The sequence below is a fragment of the Lissotriton helveticus genome, chromosome 6 (genome assembly GCF_964261635.1).
Source record: "Lissotriton helveticus chromosome 6, aLisHel1.1, whole genome shotgun sequence".
Lineage (NCBI taxonomy): Eukaryota > Metazoa > Chordata > Amphibia > Caudata > Salamandridae > Lissotriton > Lissotriton helveticus.
The window spans coordinates 912,897,123-912,917,257 of NC_136067.1; the positions used below are offsets into that span (position 1 = coordinate 912,897,123).

Here is a 20,135-nt window from a genome sequence, read left to right on the forward strand (position 1 = left end):
TGCCTTAGTTGACCCCTTTTGGAAGACCTTTCACTACTTGTTTTGGTCACGGTGAATCACCCTTGTGACCAGTTTGGATCCTTGTCATTTATTTTTCGACCTGTGATGATGTACGGCATTAGTTGTTGTTTCATCACCGGTCCCCTTCCGGTTTGTAGGCTCTCACACTCAGACTTTTTTTTTTATGTCCCCTGTTGTACTGATCTTCCTGATAAACACTTTACTATCCCCCCCACCCCCTCAATGCTCTACAGGACTTGCTCTCTATTTTTATTTGATGTTCTAGCTACAGATGTAATTTTATAACTTGGTTTTCTCTATGCTATGTTTTATTCTCCAATAACTGATGTAACTTTGTAACTCTGTTGATCTGCGGAATTTGATGTTAATTTAAACTAATGATTGCCTCTGCCTTAGTCCCTCCCCCCTACTCTAGTACTACTTTTTCCTATTGTTTACACCTTGCTCCGTCTTATTTCCAATGTTTTTTCTTGTTCAATGCAATCTGCATCTATGCATATGTTACTTGTGTAATCTCTTATGTCAAGCGCTCTGTTCCCTCCGGGTCTATACAACGAGCTTGGAACTATTTTTACTTGCCGCAGAACCCGACTATCTTCGGACGTTGCCCGGTGGAGCTGTACTTTGTAGTACTAGAGGAGTCTGGCTCTGGTTTACCCCCTTGGCCATCACCTACCTAGCAGGAACTTCGGACATTGTTTTTAACGGTTCTTCACGGCACTGTCTGTCTCTCTCTTTGACTGCCTTGTTACTCCTGAGGTACTTTCCCCCTTCTGGTCTGCATGACTCTATCTGCTTTCCTTTCCTCTGTGTTCCTCTCCCCCCTACCTTCCTTTCCCCATAAGACATGTATCTTTGCTATGCAATGCGCTAATCAATTATGTTATTGTGTAATCTCATGTTTTTCTCCTATGCCTATACTTGTAACTGTAACTGAAACCGTTCTGATACTTACGAGTTTAGCCAGCGCTATATAAAACATAATAAATTAATTAAAAAAAGGACCCTACCCCCCCTGGGACCCTGATGCTGGTATCCCCTGAAAACTAGGGTTTCAAGTTCCCACCAATCAAGGAACAGGTAGGACAGATGTGTAGGGCCTAATTAGACAGTCTTACTGACCAACTAAACCAGTCGAAAGGTTAGATTGTTTAGGAACAAATCACCATTAGGGATCCACATGCCCTGACGAATGTCCTAGACCTTTAAGGCTATTTACCAATAGGCAGAAACATCTTGGCAGGTAGTGGATGGGTGTGAGCCATTGTACTCTAGATACCCACCCAACTTTGACTTTTAATCATACCTAGTGTCCCATTGAATAAAGGTATTTTCCAATGTACACTAAGGTATTTTTAAGTTTACATCTGGATCCCCATTTCTGTAGGTATTTTCCAGTAAGATGTACGTAAGAACTCCCTCCTATCTAGTCAGTCTTCAAGGAGGTTGAGTCTGCCTTGGTGGCACTGTCCTACTGGGGTGGTTGAGATGACTCATATGATGAAGCATGACACTAAAAAAGTGTGTGAGGTTTCCTCTTCCACTAAGGATGACTTTCCACAGACAGTAAGCTAAGGTTGAAGCTCTTTTTAGTCTCTACACGTGTAAGAGCCAATAGTCTTGGAGCATCGATTACACAGCTTATCATTCTTTGATAAGTGCCACTGTACTAATATTTTGTGTTAGCCAAAACACAGAATGGACATACATATAGGTGCCATGTAGCATGCCTGTGGGACAATCTGGAGTCCAAAGGTGGGAGAAGGAGAAAAAAGAAACTGCCCTGCTCACTGAGTATTGGAGGGTGACATAGAAATGCAAAGCAATCATGCTTGATGTTGGCAGGTGAGGCAGAGGGAGAGAGAGTGGTGGGAGGGGGTGAGTGAGAGAGAGAGAGACGATTGCTGCTGCCTAAGAGAGATATGAAGTGATGGGAGGGGACTGATTGGGGGAGAGATAGTGTCAGCATGAGCGAGGACAGACAGACACACATGAGGGGAAATAAGAAGGCCATGCACTCCATTTGAGAGCTAAAAATCGTATCATGTTCCAGCAAAAGGAGAGATAGTTGCCTGATGTTTGCATTGGAACCATACAACAAATCCAATCAAAAGCATAGTAAAACTTAAATGCTCATAGGTGGGACAAACACCAGCCACCTGAAACGGGCAACAAAGTAATCCAATCATGAGCATCGGTTACCCTCTCTAAATATATAAGTAATTTGTATTGGAAGCAAGAGGTGTTGCCAACAGACAGTTACAGCTACCTGTAGCCCAGACCAAAATATTATGTAACCATTAACCAGAAAATAAAACAGATAACTGATAAACACAAATGTTCTCAATATTTGTACAAAAGGAATCCAATAGAAGATCCTTCCATATGTACCATATTGATCAGCCAAGGTTCTATTGAGTAGGGTGTATTTCTTAAGTCTTGTTGAAGTTACATTTCTTTTGGCAAGAAATCTCAAAGTTCTTTGGGAATATTACTGAAAACAAAGTTTTTAATGTTTGCCAGGCAAGACGGCTGGGCATGGGTCAACATTGTGCCTTTTCATAAGCAATTTACCTCAACACTTAAAACTCTATTTCAGGCATCATTTTCATAATATTTTACCCATGACTCAAGAAGTCGAGTTCATTTAAGGTATTATAACTGTGCTAACTAAAAAACATTGTTTCTTTAATTTTTGTCCTGCCAGTCATTTTAAAAGTCCACAACAGTTCGAATTGCTCCGTGAAACACGATGAAGGAAGGACTTGTGATTTCTCTGCTAAGGAAAAACGAGCCCCGGTTACTATTTTCAGAAGTTATTCTCTCTCTATGGTTAGTCGAACTCCCATTAGCCTTCAAAACCTACTAGACACAACTAGCAGATATTCTGTAAATAACGGTTTGACCAGCAATTACGACAAAACCAAGATAATGAGGATTCACCCAAGAAAGGAAACTTCCAAATTCCGCTGGCATATGGCTAACTCAAAATTAGAAGTAGTCAAACAATATAAATATCTAGGAGTGATAATGGACAACAGGGGCTCCTACAACCTACACAAAGAACAAAATCACTGGCCCAAACCTTACTCCTTTTTTAAAAGTTTGGCAAGCAAAGCTCATTCCGGCAATCACTTATGGGAGCGAATGTATGAGGGGAAGAGATGCGGCCATATTAGGTAGCATTGTTTCAAAAGCAGCCAGAATGATCTTCAATTTACCTAAGTACGTCTCACCAGCCCAGATAAGGCTGGAATTCGACATACAGCGCCAAGACATAGCTCGCTTACAACAAGAAAACCAAAGAAAGCGTAATGCACCTCCTGTGCATCTGCAGAGAACTAGAAATCAAAAGACATCAGCTATTGAAGCCTTCATTTTTAAGTAAGGGGATAAGAACCTGCAGACAAGCAGTGAAGGCCTGCCTTGGAGGAGGAGACGTTCAGTGAGCATGCAGCTTGGTGCAATTTATGGAAGTGGCAGGGAAGAAACTCTGTCGCCCTTGAACGGTATGCCTTACCACTGCAACAAAAGTTCTCTTTTAAGGGCAGATCCTCACAAGGAAACTATTTGGTAACTTGTTTTTGACCTGAAAGGCTGTAACCCCTTTACCATTGTACTGCATCCTATGACAACTATGGACACTAGCCAGTATAATGTATGAATGTTTTTATGAGATGTTGTTTTTAATGTATTTTATCAAAGGAATGAATAATAATGTCTGCCATATGTCCCATTGCAGCCAATACTATGAATGGGAGTTTACGGAATGCTATTTTTAATCTGTTGAAATTGTGACCCCTGCTGCTATAACTCTTCTTTTATGGATTTTTACAAGTTGTAATTAACCAGACAATAAAATTACTTACTTACTATGGGTAATAACATTTATTTATGCAACGTTACAGACTTCTCTTAAGTACCTGCAGAAGCACATACCTGTATATACTCCCATCAAAGTGTAAATTAAATGAATTGATGGTCGAACTGTTTCTGTAGAATTATTAGCATTAATGCTCAATTCTGGGCAATTGACAGCTCCACAGTTTGAGTAGTTCAGTCCTGTCCCTAGAGAATGCAAATGAAGCCATTAGAAATGCAAAGCTCACTTTAAACCATTGTTAAACACAAGACTTTGTCTTCATATAACCTTTGGAATACCAGAATTGCTAATGCAGTGTATAATCATCTTAAAACATTGTATAAGACAAAGTCAATCAACCTTCAACCCACCAGCTTCATAATAGAAACTCATTCATAACTTTCCGAAAGTAAGATAACCATATAATGTTACCATCCATGGTTGGATGTCTGTATAAAATGAATGAAACTAAATAATCCTGGGCTAATTGGATAAATGTAGTGCCCAATTGATAATGATCACTAGAAGTAGCTGACACCTGCACTGTCCTCAGTAATACAACGCACACCCCTGTTGTACAACTGTTTTTCTATCCCAATACAGATGGACAAATATGAGACTCAGGAATAAGGTGGACCAAGTTAAAAGCCTAGAATCTCTTCAGAATGGTTTAGCTGTCAATGGAAAAAATATTTGTAAGGAAAAAAAATATTATATATATATATATATATATATATTACCTACTGGCGGTCGCCAGTAGGTATATATAGTTAGGATTTTTTCTCTATGGGATTTTTGAAAATTCTATGTGTAATAACTTTGGCGTTTGTGGACGGAATTGGCTGAAATTTTCAGGAAAATGGCACATTTTGTTTCTGAGCAGCCCTTGAAAATTTGGGGGGGTTCATCAAGGGGGGGCCGAGAAAAAAGGGGGGTCCCAAAACGTGTTTTTAACATTGAGTTTTCCATAGGGCGGTTGGCCTCACTTTTAGCCTGAACGGCTGAATGGATTTACACGAAACTTGGCAAAATTGTAGGAACTGGTAGCCCGATGTGCCTTTTGTAGGTCTCAATATATGTGCTCCAGTGGATTTTGAGAAATTAACGTTTAAAAAAAGATATATATCTGTAACAGCGGACCTGGCAGCGTCCCAGGACGCATACTTTTCGCGCAACGGAGCTTTGTGAAGCGAAGCTGATTGGTTCTCCGGCGTCTGTCAACATTCCAAAAAGTCCGTAGCGGCCGCCATCTTGTCTCTCGGTAGGATCGAGAGACAAGAGGAGGTCAAAACAAAGGGGGAAATAACTATAAGGGGGCATAGTAGATCCTCGCTGACCCCCTAGGTTTGATGTGGAGGTTTTAAAAGGGCCCCGCGGGGCAAAAAATAATAATAATAATAATAATAATCGAACGGCTGAATGGATTTGCACGAAACTTGGCAAAATATTAGGGACTGGTAGCCCGATGTGCCTTTGCTAGGTCTCAATATATGTGCTCCAGTGGATTTTGAGAAATTAACGTTCAAAAAAAGATATATATCTGTAACAGCGCTCCGCTTCGCGTAACGGAGGTTTGCGAAGCTGATTGGTCATTCTGTCACTGGGCTATAGTTGGGCTACATCTGGCTGATATTTGGGCTACATTTGTTTTTTTGTGTGTCTGGCGGCCATCTTTGGGCTACATTGGGCTACATTGGGCTTCATTGGGCTACATTGGGCTACATTTGGGCTCCAACATATATATAGGCCAATGTAGCCCAATATATATTTTTCAAAGTTAATTTTCGTAAAAACCACTGGAGCATATATCTTGAGACATAGCAAAGGCACATCGGGCTACCAGTCCCTACAATTTTGCCAAGTTTCGTGGAAATCCATTCAGCCGTTCGAGCTAAAAGTGAGTCCAACCGCCCTATGGAAATGAAGGAAATGAATGGGTAATTTGTAATTAGCAAATAGCTAATCGCAAACTAGGAATGGTAAAGAATCGCTATTTATTCCTTAAAGTTCGCTATTTAGGAAATGCAAAAAACTTTGATGATACATATGGCGGTTCATCTCTAACAAGATAAGAAGCATAGGGATACATTTATGATGACTGGCGCATCACCAGGGATGTGTTAGTCATTCTGTGCCGCTGTTCCGTCACCTATGGTGTGCTGCATTTACAATGCGGCGCATCATGGGGCAAAAACAGCACAGATGCGTGATGTATCTGTGCCGTAAAGGTGGCGCATTGCTGGAGTTGTATCGCAAGTGTGATGAAGCTCCAGCAAGGGTCGGGGGTGCCCCTGTCGCAGGGTTTCTGTTCTCACACAGAACTGTGGACAGAGGATTGGAACCTCGGCGAATTAGGGTGTCCCAAAACTCACGTTAGTAATCAAAAACTCCTTAGCAAGCTAGGTACAGTGTCACATTGGATATAACAAACTCTCAATGTTTAGACAATCCAGAATATGAACTTATAGTACCTCAGGATACGTGGAACTCATGAACAGTCGGTCGTTATATATTTCTTAGAAACCAGAACATGGAGTTAAGAAGAACACATGTGTATTTGAAATGTTTATTTACTAATGCCGTCTTCTCAGGCGTAGTATCTTAGATAATACAAGTACACATATTATCAGTAGCAAAATTACCAGCATAGTTACTAGTACATAAAAAGCGAATGGTGATAGTATGTTAACATGCTGTAAATGAATAAGAGTTAGCAACACTTATAAGCAGCCGCGGGCCGTGGAGGGAGTTACGGTGAGGCAGGGAGGCGGGGAGGGGGAGAAGCAGGGTGGAGAATACAAGTACACATATTATCAGTAGCAAAATTACCAGCATAGTTACTAGTACATAAAAAGCGAATGGTGACAGTATGTTAACATGCTGTAAATGAATAAGAGTTAGCAACACTTATAAGCAGCCGCGGGCCGTGGAGGGAGTTACGGTGGGGCAGGGAGGCGGGGAGGGGGAGGGGCAAGGTAGAGAGGGCTCCACCCTGCTTCTCCCCCTCCCCGCCTCCCTGCCTCACCGTAACTCCCTCCACGGCCCGCGGCTGCTTATATCTCACCCTCCCTAATACACATATTATATTATTTGCTAAGAAGGTCTCTTTGTTGTGGTTTAGGGCGTGCCCATACTTTAGTGTCTTAGATTTGAAGGAATCACATCAGCATACACCAGCTCTCTCTTCATGTGAACCGCATCAACTGTTGTGTATGTGTGTTCGGCAAAGCAATATAAAACCCGCCTCATGCCCAGAATTGGCAGAAGTTGCACTTATGTTATGAGTATGAAGTCGTGGAGATCAGACCTCATAACAATTCTGTATCGTGTTGTTCTTGAAACTTTAGCACTCGCTGTACAGATATAGTTTAACAAGCAAAGCAGATAGTAGAGCAATAACATATTATTCTCATGTAAACCACGATGAACTACTAGGTGGAAAGCTAAAGCAACAACTAAGTGTCGTGTGCAGAAGTTGCAAAAAAGGAAAAATGGCGTTTAAACCGGTAATGAGCCCATGCTAACTTAACACGGTGTAAAGATATCCAGGACCTAGATGACACCTCCCCATGATCCGGAAACGAACTGAATAAGATAATAAAAGTGCCATCTCATGAGAGCAGATTGCAAGTTTATATGTGGACGGTCCGCAAGGTAAAGCATTAAAAACTAGGAAAATTTAATGCTAAAGAAAAATAAAACAGCCAAGTACTTTATCGAGTCTTAAGCCAATAGGCAAGGTAAATAATAAAAACTTGACAAATAAGTCAATGAATTGTCAATGAAATGCTAGTACTCAGCATATCAAACATGAAAAAGGTCTATGACATAACTGTGTATGCAAAATAAGCTGCAACAGCCTCCAATAGGAAGTCACCGTCTTCATCCGAAAACAGTTCAGCCATCCAATTTAAAAGCGGAAAAGAACATACGTGCTCTCCCAACACCGGATCCTCTATCACCATCAGAGGACAGCTCGGTGGGTTTTCAAGAAAGCTCTGTTCCAAGAAAGACTGTGCTGCCGCCAGTAAATTCCAGGGACCAAGTAGTCCATGCATCAATGCCACAGCCATAATCCTTTCGCCAGGACAAACCAACTCGTGAGTAATGATAGGAGTCATCAGCTGATTAAAGTCGACGTCAGGAGAAACCGGTCCGCAGAGACACAAATCAATGGCCCAATCGAAATCACAGGTCAGGCAGTGAAATACAGGCTGGACACAGGTGAAGTAGGAGAATCAAAAAGATAATCCATATGCCGTGCTTAATATCGCCAACGGCATTGTGCCATAATATTCTAGCATGCGATTGCGGAACAGTGTCAGCAGCTGCAGGGTGGGAGGTTGCATAGGAGGGACATCCATATTTAAAAATGTAAAAAAGCACAAGAGCGTCCGCTGGTAATGCAAGTGAAAATGCCAATCCACGAACCAGAGTGGAGAAAATAGAATGAAAGGAAGCAGGGATGACTCCAAAGATTTTCTCAAATGAAGTCACGAGACCACTGGTAACAACTTTAAAAAAGTGCGCCAGGGCTTTTGTGGAGGATGCGTTAAAGATAGTCGGAACCATCTTGCTGAAATTGAAAGGCAAATCTGAATTGAAAAGGGTCTGCACCTCTGTACGGGTGTTCGCTATGTGAAGCACGAAAGTTTCACGGGCCGAACTCAAGGCCACCTCTCTCTGAGACAAAAGAGCTCTTATTCTTGCCATGCCGTTGAAATCTGTCCCAAGGTTGGTATTTGTGGCCAGATTGAAAACTCCCTATGTTCATGTGTGGGAGGAAATAGAACATTTCTGCAGCAAATAACCCGTTCACTTACTGTTACGATAAAAGGAATACTTTTAATTAACTCAGAACAATCTTCATTATTGAGCATCAAATAACTACCATTTTCCAACAACTTGAACGTGGGGATGATAGCAGGAACTGGCGTGCCTTGCAACACGCAAGCCATATTTGGTCGGTGTTTGTTGCATGAACCGTGTAACTGTATGTGCCTACACATTAGTGAATGATCTGGCGTCTCAGTGCATTCCTCTCCATTCAGATAAACTTCTTGATCATCTTTGAAACATCTGTATGTGTATGGAAGCGACAAGACCTCATGAAGAAAAGCACTACCTAAAGGTTCATAACGACCTATTGATATATATTTCATACAATTTGAAAACTTATATAAAGCAAAAGGCAGCGTTATTAAACCGTGGATAAGGCACGTTGCCAAAAAACCCGCAATCCTCTGCTGATGATGTCACTGTTGTAGACAGAGGGGTTCGACCCATATGGTCAGTGGGACCTGGGTAATAAATTGAAGTATATGGAGTGGTCCCAGACCAACAAACACAATAAATACTTAATCTTCACACAGTTGAATAAGATCAAAATCAAAAGTAATGCTGGTTGACAGTGTTTTTATTTTCACTGAACCCAAAAGAACCGTATAATGGTTGTACATTCGCTATTATTAAGCACAAAATTATAAGTGCGCCCACACGGGGGAGGGGAAGGAGTGCAGAGGGAGGGGGTGTGTTTCAATTAGTTAACATCACTAATCAAACAAATCCATAAGCACAAATCCACAAGTGAAACCATCATTATCATTGATCCATAAATGAAAGATCAAGACAAACACACGTTAAATACAACATTCCACATAAAACAGAGACTCCTGTAATGATTCTTAATATCAATCTTGGGGTAAGGAGTTCGTATAAGTAGAAGATGGTCTACGTTTCGACCCAGAGGTGTAGGACAATTGATCCTTACTCGAGGGTCTTCATCAGGACGTGAGGGGGTGAAGGAAGAGGTGGGGCCGGGTCCTAAGTGTAATATGAAAAAATGCGCATTATTTAGACGGTCTCAAAAGAGTCCCGACACACATAAATTAAAAAGCCCGCAGGCCAGTCGCATCAAAATACAAAACATGTGAAAGAGGAGTTAAGAAGGTTTAAAAAGGAGGGTAGGTGAACTGAGGGCAGAACAAAAATGATTACCTGGCAGCGCAGGTAGACACGGCCACAAAGCCTGCTGGGCGTGTTGCGTCTCCAGGCAGGGCCCAGTCCAGATTAATATTAGAGTTATCTGAAAAAACATATGAGACCAATTCGGTACAGTAGCACCAAACACCTATGGTAACCTGTGTTCAAGCAGGTAGGGGGCAGGAGCGTCAAAGGCCTACCTTATAGTAAATAGGTCAACCGGTCTGGATGGCCCGGCGGGTGGGGTCCCTCAAGTGCGTTTTAGGAATTCCCCAGGCGCTCGTCTGAAAAAAAACGAGTGGGTATCAAGTATCAAATAGAGAGCTGGATATGCAGGCAGGATGGCACGCATAGTCAGAGAGGTGTGGACGAAGAGCTGTGACTTACCCAAAGGGGATTTATAAAATGCTATCAGGAAGGAGCCGTCTCAGCGTGTCTCCTTGAAAAGGGCAGGGGCCTCCGTGGCCTGAGCGTCCCAGAAAGTGGATATCGTGCATCAGACCGCCATCTGGAAAAGCGAATGCCAGAGAGAAAGTGAGAAAACGGATTTGACTCTAAACAGAGGGGTTGCAGACGCGGCTGCTTTCAGAGAACTCACCCGTGAAGGGTCAGAGCGGAGCCAGCGTTTGCGCGTGTCAGCCTGGAACCAGGAAGTGTTGCCATGGCTACGCGGATCGATTTTATAAACTCCTGAAGAAAGACTCAAACGGGTTGCTGAGTAACAGGATAGCGTCCCAGTTGGAGAAAAGACTGGTACAGGGGGATTATTGCAAAAGGTGACGGAGTTGATATTGATATGACCCGTTGATATGGGTTCAATCTGCAGCGATTGACAATTCCAATGGGGCCCCAGATAGACATAAAAGTAAGGGGTGAATTAGACTCAACACACAGCAAAAAATATATAATAATAATTACTAGCGCGAACCTGCCACACATGGCGGTCTGGCGCACAGTATCTCAAAACAGGGTAGGTCAACTGAGTCGCAAAAGCATAGGAGTCAAATAGACATAAGCAGTCAGAGAAAGACCCGCATTCAAGGGAAAAGGGCATTTGTATGTGTTGATAGTCCAACATATGCGCGGACCAACCCAGCATGGTAGTCAAGGCGCATATGGGGCAAAGGAATATTATACAAAAAATCCCCATAGCAACTATTATATAATCTCTGAGTGTGGTATACAACACATATGTTCCATGGTCGCGGACCAACCATACAAGGTAGTCAAGCGACTAAAAGGTCAAATAAGTCACGCTGGCAGAAAACACGTATGATTCCCCAATGAGGCCCCTCTTATGCACTGCATGTGACGCAACGGCGTGGACCCACCGAACAAGGTAGTCAAACGCCTGGATTAAGTGGAGAAGCACTCAGACTGGATTAAAGAGACAGATGAGTTAGAAAGTCAGCATGTTGGTGTGTGAAGGCACCCCAGAGCTTGGGAAAAAGGGGGACCTAATTCACAACGTGGCCATTTGTGCAAAGCTACTTTCTGATTCATTCAGACCCCTGGACACTGAATCAAAGAGACGGATCCATTTAATTTCCCTTACGTTAAGGACGGGTTCGATGCTGCCGCCCCTTGGGCCCAGTCGGACCTGTTCCAGAATTGTCCATTTCAGACTTTCAGGGGGGGTGGTTGTGTGTGTTACAGTGATCGACCAGCGGGGCTCCCACGACTTTACATCTCACGCGGCTACAGTGTTGCAGAAAACGTACCTTCGCACGTTGTTGTGTCTGACCCACATATATCTGGTCGCAGGGGCATATTACGCAATACACCACATTAGTGGAGTTACAATTGGTGTGTGACTTGAGGGGAACTTGATGTTGTTTGTAGGTGAAGATCTTCGTCTGAATGGTCGACGGACAGGCTTTGCAGGACCCACACCGATAGTGTCCCACAATGGGAGGAAGGTTCCACATGGTTGTGATCGATGGTTCAGCTGGGCTTGATAGGAAGGAGCGCACCACATGGTCTCGGATGTTCCTTGCCTTTTTAAATGCGTGAAGAGGAGGGCACTTCATGTTAAGGTCATCAGATATCAGGTTCCAGTACTTATTGATGGTATGTTTTATCCTGTTACTTTTGGTGGAAAACGTTGTAACACAGATCATGCGATCCTCATTCTTATTTTGTTTGTCTCCTGGTTCCAGTAAGGTCTCTCTGGGGTTGAACCATGCTCTCTTCATGGCTTTCTTTACCAACCGCCTGGGGTATCCACGTTCAAGTAGTCTGCCCAATAGGATTGAAGATTGATCCATGTAGTCCTCCTTCCTGCTGCAATTGCGGCGAATCCGCAAAAACTGGCCGAAGGGGAGGTTGTCACGGAGGCCCCTAGGATGGTGACTGGAGTACAGAAGGAGGGAATTCCTCTCCGTGGGTTTCCTGAACAGGTTGGTTTGAAGGATCTCATTCTCCACAAAGATGGTTAGGTCCAGGAAATCGATGGATTTCTTATCACATTTAGTCGTAAACTTGATATCTGGTGATCTATCATTGAGCCAGTTGAAGAAGTTGGTGATATCATCCTCGGTGCCTGACCAGATACAGATAACGTCATCTATGTATCTCATCCAAAGGTGTATTTGGGATCTGAACGGATTGGCGTTGGTGAGTACAAAAGTATCTTCATACATAGACATGAAGATTATGGCCAGATCAGGAGCAAAGGCCGCCCCCATCGCCACACCCTTGGTCTGGAGATAAAAGCAATTGCGGAAAATGAAGAAATTCCTCATCATAGCAATCTTGAGCAATAAGATGATAAATGTTGTTGGTACCTGAACGGGTGCCTCCCGTTTGTCAAGGGCAATCGACATTGCCACCAGGGCCTCATGATGACGTCACATATTACATCACTCATGACATGGTCAGTGACATCACTCATGACATCACTGATGACAACATCCTTGTGACAAAGTGGCAGACCTCCTATCAGCATAAAATAACCTTTGACACACACATTCAAAAATAGAAACTAACATTTTCTTAAAAAAGGAGAAACCAATACCAATTACAACAACTTATTAGGTAATTCCAACATCTACATACACATCCACTCATTCACCAACAGTTCTATATAGTCACTCATGCATGTACTTACTCATCATATGTACTCATACACCTATACATCCTGTTACACACTAATACTCATCCATATAGTTACTCACAAACAAATTCACACATGCAAATAAACTATCAAAAAAACATTTACTTGATTATACTGCTATATACACACCACTACACATACTTCTACAGAAACGGAAACATATTTACTCTCTTAAACAATCAATTATAAAAACACATACTCACTAACCCACCCATACACACAATCATCCACCCATACAGTCTTGCACACATGCTGTCTTCAAAATACATACAAATAGTGAGTCACTCATTCATGCATCTGTGCTCTAAGTAATATCCCCCACCGAACCATACAGACACTGATACTGATACTCAAAAAAACAAATAATAACCCATATACACACTCATGTAGCTACTCACCAACCCATGCAGCCACTTATACACAAAGTGAGACACAGATACAGATATTTAAATATTTAAACATTACTCGCTAATATATGTACTCACTAAGATACATTTAATATGTCAGTTAACCAATCAATTTTACACAAAAAAACATCCATTTAGACATTTATTTACCCATTTATTCTTCCATCAACCTTTAGATATACATATATAAAAAATATTTACTTTTCAGAAAGATACACATTCACTGGATGATGTCATCAGTGATGTCATGTGAGATGTCATCAGTGATGTCATGAGTGATGTCACTGACCATGTCATGAGTGATGTAATATGTGACGTCATCAGCAGTGCATTGCACGCACAAGTTATAGTGAGTCCAACTAACTATAACGTGGGAATTTCAATGGTTTTATGCAAATAAAAATTCCAATTTCCACCTAACTATAACTGGTGTGAAACCTATGGTTTTTTCAGTGAATTTATTAGGTTTTTTAAAAGCTAATTCCTAACTATAACTGGTGTGAAACCTATGGTTTTTTCAGTGAATATATATATATATATATATATAAATATATAAAAAAATTCTATGGCAAAATGAAACCCCTCATTTTGTTCCTTTTCAAATTAAATGTATTAAGTGTTACCACTTTATTCCAATCAAGATGACTTCAGGTGTGCCATACTTTTGTCATAAGTAAGACTGTTAGCGTTCTAGTTGTTCTTTAGAACACTCTGGGACATTCTGTCATTGGGCTATAGTTGGGCTACATCTGGCTGATATTTGGGCTACATTTGTTATTTTTTTGTCTCTGGTGGCCATCTTTGGGCTACATTGGGCTACATTGGGCTACATTTGAGCTCTAACATATATATAGCCCAATGTAGCCCAATATATATTTTTTCAAAGTTAATTTTCGTAAAAGCCAACGGAGCATATATCTTGAGACATAGCAAAGGCACATCGGGGTACCAGTACCTACAATTTTGCCAAGTTTGGTGGAAATCCATTCAGCCGTTCGGGCTAAAAGTGAGTCCAACCGCCCTATGGAAATTAACATGGGGCAAACACGTTTTGGGACCCCCTTTTATCTCGGCCCCCGCTTGACGGATCCCCCCAAAACTTTCAGGGAAGGAGCGGAGCGCAGCGAGGCAACGTTAAGGAACATTACAGGCAGATCCCTCATTCGGCGCCAAAGTTATTCCCAATAGAATGTTGCAGATTTCCTATGCAAAACGATCCTAACTATAACTACCTACTGGCGACTGCCAGTAGGTAATATATATATATATATATACATATATGTATATATATATATATATATATATTCACTGAAAAAACCATAGGTTATAGACCATATATACTTAGGAATTAGCATTTACAAAACCTTGAAAATTCACTGAAAAAACCATAGGTTATAGACCATATATAGTTAGGAATTAGCATTTACAAAACCTTATTTTACTCACACAAACCATTGAAATTCGCATATATAGTTAGTTGCACTAACTATATATCGCGCACCCGCAATCCACTGCTGATGATGTCACATATTACATCATTCATGACATGGTCAGTGACATCACTGATGACATCACTGATGACATCTTAAATGACATCACTGATGACATCACTGATGACATCTCAAATGACATCACTGATGACATCTCAAATGACATCACTGATGACATCACTGATGACATCACTGATGACATCTCAAATGACATCACTGATGACATCACTGATGACATCTCATTTGACATTACTGATCACATCACTGATGACATAATTCATGTGATAATACGATGAACCTCTTCAGACTCTAATATAACCTTAGATACACTCAGTGTAAACAGACACTCACAGACTGTCACTTATCCATGGAGTTACTCACACACCTAGTCAGTCATGCAAAGAATCAATCACACCTCCATTTCCTCAACTATACAGTTATACACACCTTACTTATTCAAACATATACTAACACATATTTACTCTCTTACAATCCCTGATACAAGTTCACAATGATCCATACAGCCACTCACACATTCACTGGCTCTTATGCACAGTTATTTATATATGTCACCTCTCACATGTACTGTGTTTTACATATGTACTTACTATGACATGTAGCACTGAGATATCCATTCACTCACCATTACACTCATGCACACAGTCAACCACCCATACAGCTGTTTCCACATGCACTTTTGAACCCATACATCTAGTGAATCAACTGCTCACACATCTATGCACAGAGTCATACACCTCCCAGCCACCCACACACACACTCAGTCTCCCATACAAATACTTGGGCAACCAATCAATAACCCATATAGTTACTCATATAGCTACTGATCAACACATGCAGCAGTTTACAGAACAACAGACATAATGATGCACAAATTAAGACAGTTTAGTCACTAACCCATGCACTCAGTGAGACACATTTAATCACTCACTCATACAGTCAGTCATGCACCTACTAAATCATTCATCCAGACACTTAAACATCCACTCATTCTTCAATATGTAAGACATATTTTAACTTTACAGAAACATACAGTCACTGGATGTTGTCATCAGTGATGTCATCAGTGATGTCATTTGAGATGTCATCAGTGATGTCATCAGTGATGTCACTGACCATGTCATGAATGATGTAATATGTGACATGATCAGCAGTGGATTGCGGGTGCGCGATATATAGTTAGTGCAACTAACTATATATGCGAATTTCAATGGTTTGTGTGAGTAAAATAAGGTTTTGTAAATGCTAATTCCTAACTATATATGATCTATAACCTATGGTTTATTCAGTGAATTTCAATGGTTTTTTAATAGCAAATATCAAAAGCTGTAAAATGTATTCTTCTTTTAAAGGAAAAATATATTTTATATGTATTTAATATAATTTTTTTATGTATATAAATTTTTTGAGGGAACAAATTTATCAACTATCATGCTGAAGAAGAGTGTGGGGAAAAAAAACAAAGAGGAGGACTAAGAGGAAAGAACAATCAGTTCAAAAATACAATTGCTTTAAAGCATGAAGTGCTTTTCCACACATTTACATTTAAATAACCCATATTAGAACATTCAAAATATCTACAGAGGAGACGGTGTACATTGAATTTTAGACTCTTCATTGGTACCTACATGTTGGTACTTACATCACCCACACAACACAACAGCTCTATTCAGAGCTACCCTACCTCAAAGCACTCTAAAATATTATTTTAATATTTCCCTTGGTTTTCCCCTTGTTACGCTTTCCGAAACGCTACCCGGTGCGTGGACCGGGCGCTAACCGTGCGAAAATTTGAAAAAAAAGGTGTTTTTTTTACATATATGGGCCTCCTCAGCCACCCTCAGAAAACCTAAGGGGTCAGGATATGTCTCCCGTGCCCCCTTATACCCATTCCCAACATTGTTTATCCTCCATCTTGTGACTAAATTCGTCCGAAACACAAGATGGCGGACTCCCGTTACGCTACCAGTGAGCTACCCGGTTCGCATACCGGGTAGCGCTTCCACCGCGAAAAATCGATAAAAAAAATGTATTTTATTTTTTTGCCCCGCGGGGCCCTTTAATAGCCCCCACATCAATCCTAGGGGGTCAGGAGGGGTCTACCTTGCCCCCTTTCATTCATTTCCCCCTTTGTTTATTTCCACCTCTTGTCTCTCGATCCTACCAAGAGACAAGATGGCGGCCGCTCCGAACTGTTTAGAATGTTGACAGTCACCGGAGAGCCAATCCGCTTCTCCTCGCGAAGTTCCGTTACGCGTCTGGTACGCGAACCGGGGCGCTAACCGGGACGCTGTCACAGATATATATATTTTTGGGAACGTTAATTTCTCAAAATCCACTGGAGCACATATCTTGAGACCTAGCAAAGGCACATCGGGCAAACAGTTTCTACAATTTTGCCAAGTTTCATAGAAATCCATTCAGCCGTTCGAGCTAAAAGTGAGTCCAACCCCCTATGGAAAACTCAATGTTAAAAACAGGTTTTGGGACCCCCCTTTTTTCTCGGCCCCCGCTTGACGAAACCCCCCCAAACCTTCAGGGGACGCTCAGAAACAAAATGTGCCATTTTCCTGAAAATTTCAGCCAATTCCGTCCATCAACGCCATAGTTATTCAACATAGAATTTTCAGAAATCCCTATTCAAAAAAATCCTAACTGTATATACCTACTGGCGACCGCCAGTGGGTAATATATATATATATATATATATATATATATATATATATATATATATATATATATATATATATATATATATATATATATATTCACTGAAAAAACCATAGGTTAGAGACCATATATAGTTAGCTGGACATTTTATTGACATAAAACCAATGAAATTCCATATATAGTTAGTTGCACTAACTATATATCGTGCACCCGCAATCCACTGCTGATGATGTCACATATTACATCATTCATGACATGGTCAGTGACATCACTGATGACATCACTGATGACATCTCAAATGACATCACTGATGACATCACTGATGACATCTCAAATGACATCACTGATGACATCATCTAGTGTCTGTGTGTTTTTGTAAAGTTTAACCCCTTCAGCGCTAATGACAAGGGTAACTCGTCATGGACTTTCCATTGATTTCAATGGAAAGTCAATGGACCTCGCACACACCCCTTAGCAGCCAAGTGGTTAAATATGTTTTACATATTGAAGAATGAGTGGATGTATGGAAGACTGAGTGTGTGTGTGGCTGGCTGGGAGGTGTGTGACTCTGTGCATATCAATGTGTACTTGTATCAGTGATTGTATAAGAGAGTAAGTATATGTTAGTATATGTGTGAAAAAGTATGGTGTTCTGTGTTTAACTGTATGGATGAGGAAATCGAAGTGTGATTGATTCTTCACAGGACTGACTAGGTGTATGAGTGCATATGATAGTGTTGTAATAATGAGTGACTGTATGTATGAGTGATTGTATGGGTGAATGAGTGAATGTGCGTGTAGACGTAGGAATCAGTGAGTGCGTATGTAGTAACTGGTATTGGTGTTTCATGATGTCATCAGTGATGTCATTTGAGATGTCATCAGTGATGTCATTTGAGATGTCATCAGTGATGTCATCAGTGATGTCACTGAAGTATGGTGTTCTGTGTTTAACTGTATAGATGAGGAAATGGAAGTGTGAGTGATTCTTTACAGGACTGACTAGGTGTGTGAGTAACTCCATGGATGAGTGGCAGTGTGTGAGTGTCTGCATAGGTGTATGAGTGCATATGATAGTGTTGTAATAATGAGTGACTGTATGTATGAGTGATTGTATGGGTGAATGAGTGAATGTGTGTGTAGACGTAGGAATCAGTGAGTGCGTATGTAGTAACTGGTATTGGTGTGTCATGATGTCATCAGTGATGTCATTTGAGATGTCATCAGTGATGTCATCAGTGATGTCATTTGAGATGTCATCAGTGATGTCATCAGTGATGTCACTGACCATGTCATGAATGATGTAATATGTGACATCATCAGCAGTGGATTGCGGGTGCGCGATATATAGTTAGTGCAACTAACTATATATGGAATTTCATTGGTTTTATGTCAATAAAATGTCCAGCTAACTATATATGGTCTCTAACCTATGGTTTTTTCAGTGAATTTTCAAGGTTTTGTAAATGCAAATTCCTAACTATATATGGTCTATAACCTATGGTTTTTTCAGTGAATTTCATTGGTTTTTTAAAAGCTAATATCTATAGCTGTAAAATATATTCTTTATTACGTGACGTATCACGTAGCCACGTGAGACGCCTCATGACGCGTCGCATAACCGTGACGTATCGGCTCTGCATCGCAAACAAAACCCGTAACGTAAGCGTGCCGGAGCACGCTTACAGATATATATTTTTTTTAACCTTAATTAGACAAAATCCACACGTGCACATATCTTGAGGCCTTGCAAAGGCACATCAAACAAACAGTCCCTACAATTTTGCCAAGTTTGCTGGAAATCTGTTCCCTTCATTTTTTTTTTACTGTTTCTCTTGGTTTTCCCCTTGTTACGCTTACCGGGACGCTACCCGGTACGCGAACCGGACGCTCCAAAAACACAAGATGGCGGACTCCCGTTACGCTGCCGGTTAGCTGCCCGGTTCGCGTACCGGGAAGCGCCTCTACCGTGAAAAATCGCGCGGGACTTTAATATCCCCCTCATCAATCCTAGGGGGTCAGGAGGGGTTTACCTTGCCCCTTTTCCTTCATTTCCCCCTTCTTTTTTCACCACATCTTGTCTCTCGAACCTACCGAGAGACAAGATGGCGGCCGCTCCGGACTGTTTACAATGTTGACAGCTACGCTGCCGGTTAGCTGCCCGGTTAGCTGCCCGGTGAGCTGCCCGGTTCGCGTACCGGGACTCGCCTCTACGGCGTAAAATCGCAAAAAAAAAAATATATATTTTTATTGCCCCGCGGGGCACTTTAATATCCCCCTCATCAATCCTAGGGGGTCAGGAGGGGTCTACCTTGCCCCCTTTCCTTCATTTCCCCCTTCGTTTTTCACCACATCTTGTCTCTCGATACTACCGAGAGACAAGATGGCGGCCGCTCCGGACTGTTTAGAATGTTGACAGACACCGGAGAGCCAATCAGCTTCGCTTCGCGAAGTTCCGTTACGCGTCAGGTACGCGAACCGGGGCGCTAACCGGAGCGCTGTCACAGATATATATTTTTTTTAAACGTTAATTTCTCAAAATCCACTGGAGCACATATATTGAGACATAG

The 20,135-nt window shown here is 41.5% G+C and overlaps 1 protein-coding gene across 1 annotated transcript in view; it reads right to left on the reverse strand.

Annotated features, from left to right (window-relative positions):
• The window catches only part of LOC144761599 (protein unc-93 homolog A-like), a 340,831-nt gene that overhangs the window by 97,115 nt on the left and 223,581 nt on the right, over window positions 1-20,135 (reverse strand). The window contains exon 5 of the mRNA XM_078646899.1: window positions 3,961-4,089. Within this exon, the coding sequence (XP_078503025.1) occupies window positions 3,961-4,089 (129 nt within the window). The remainder of the gene's footprint in view (window positions 1-3,960; window positions 4,090-20,135) is intronic.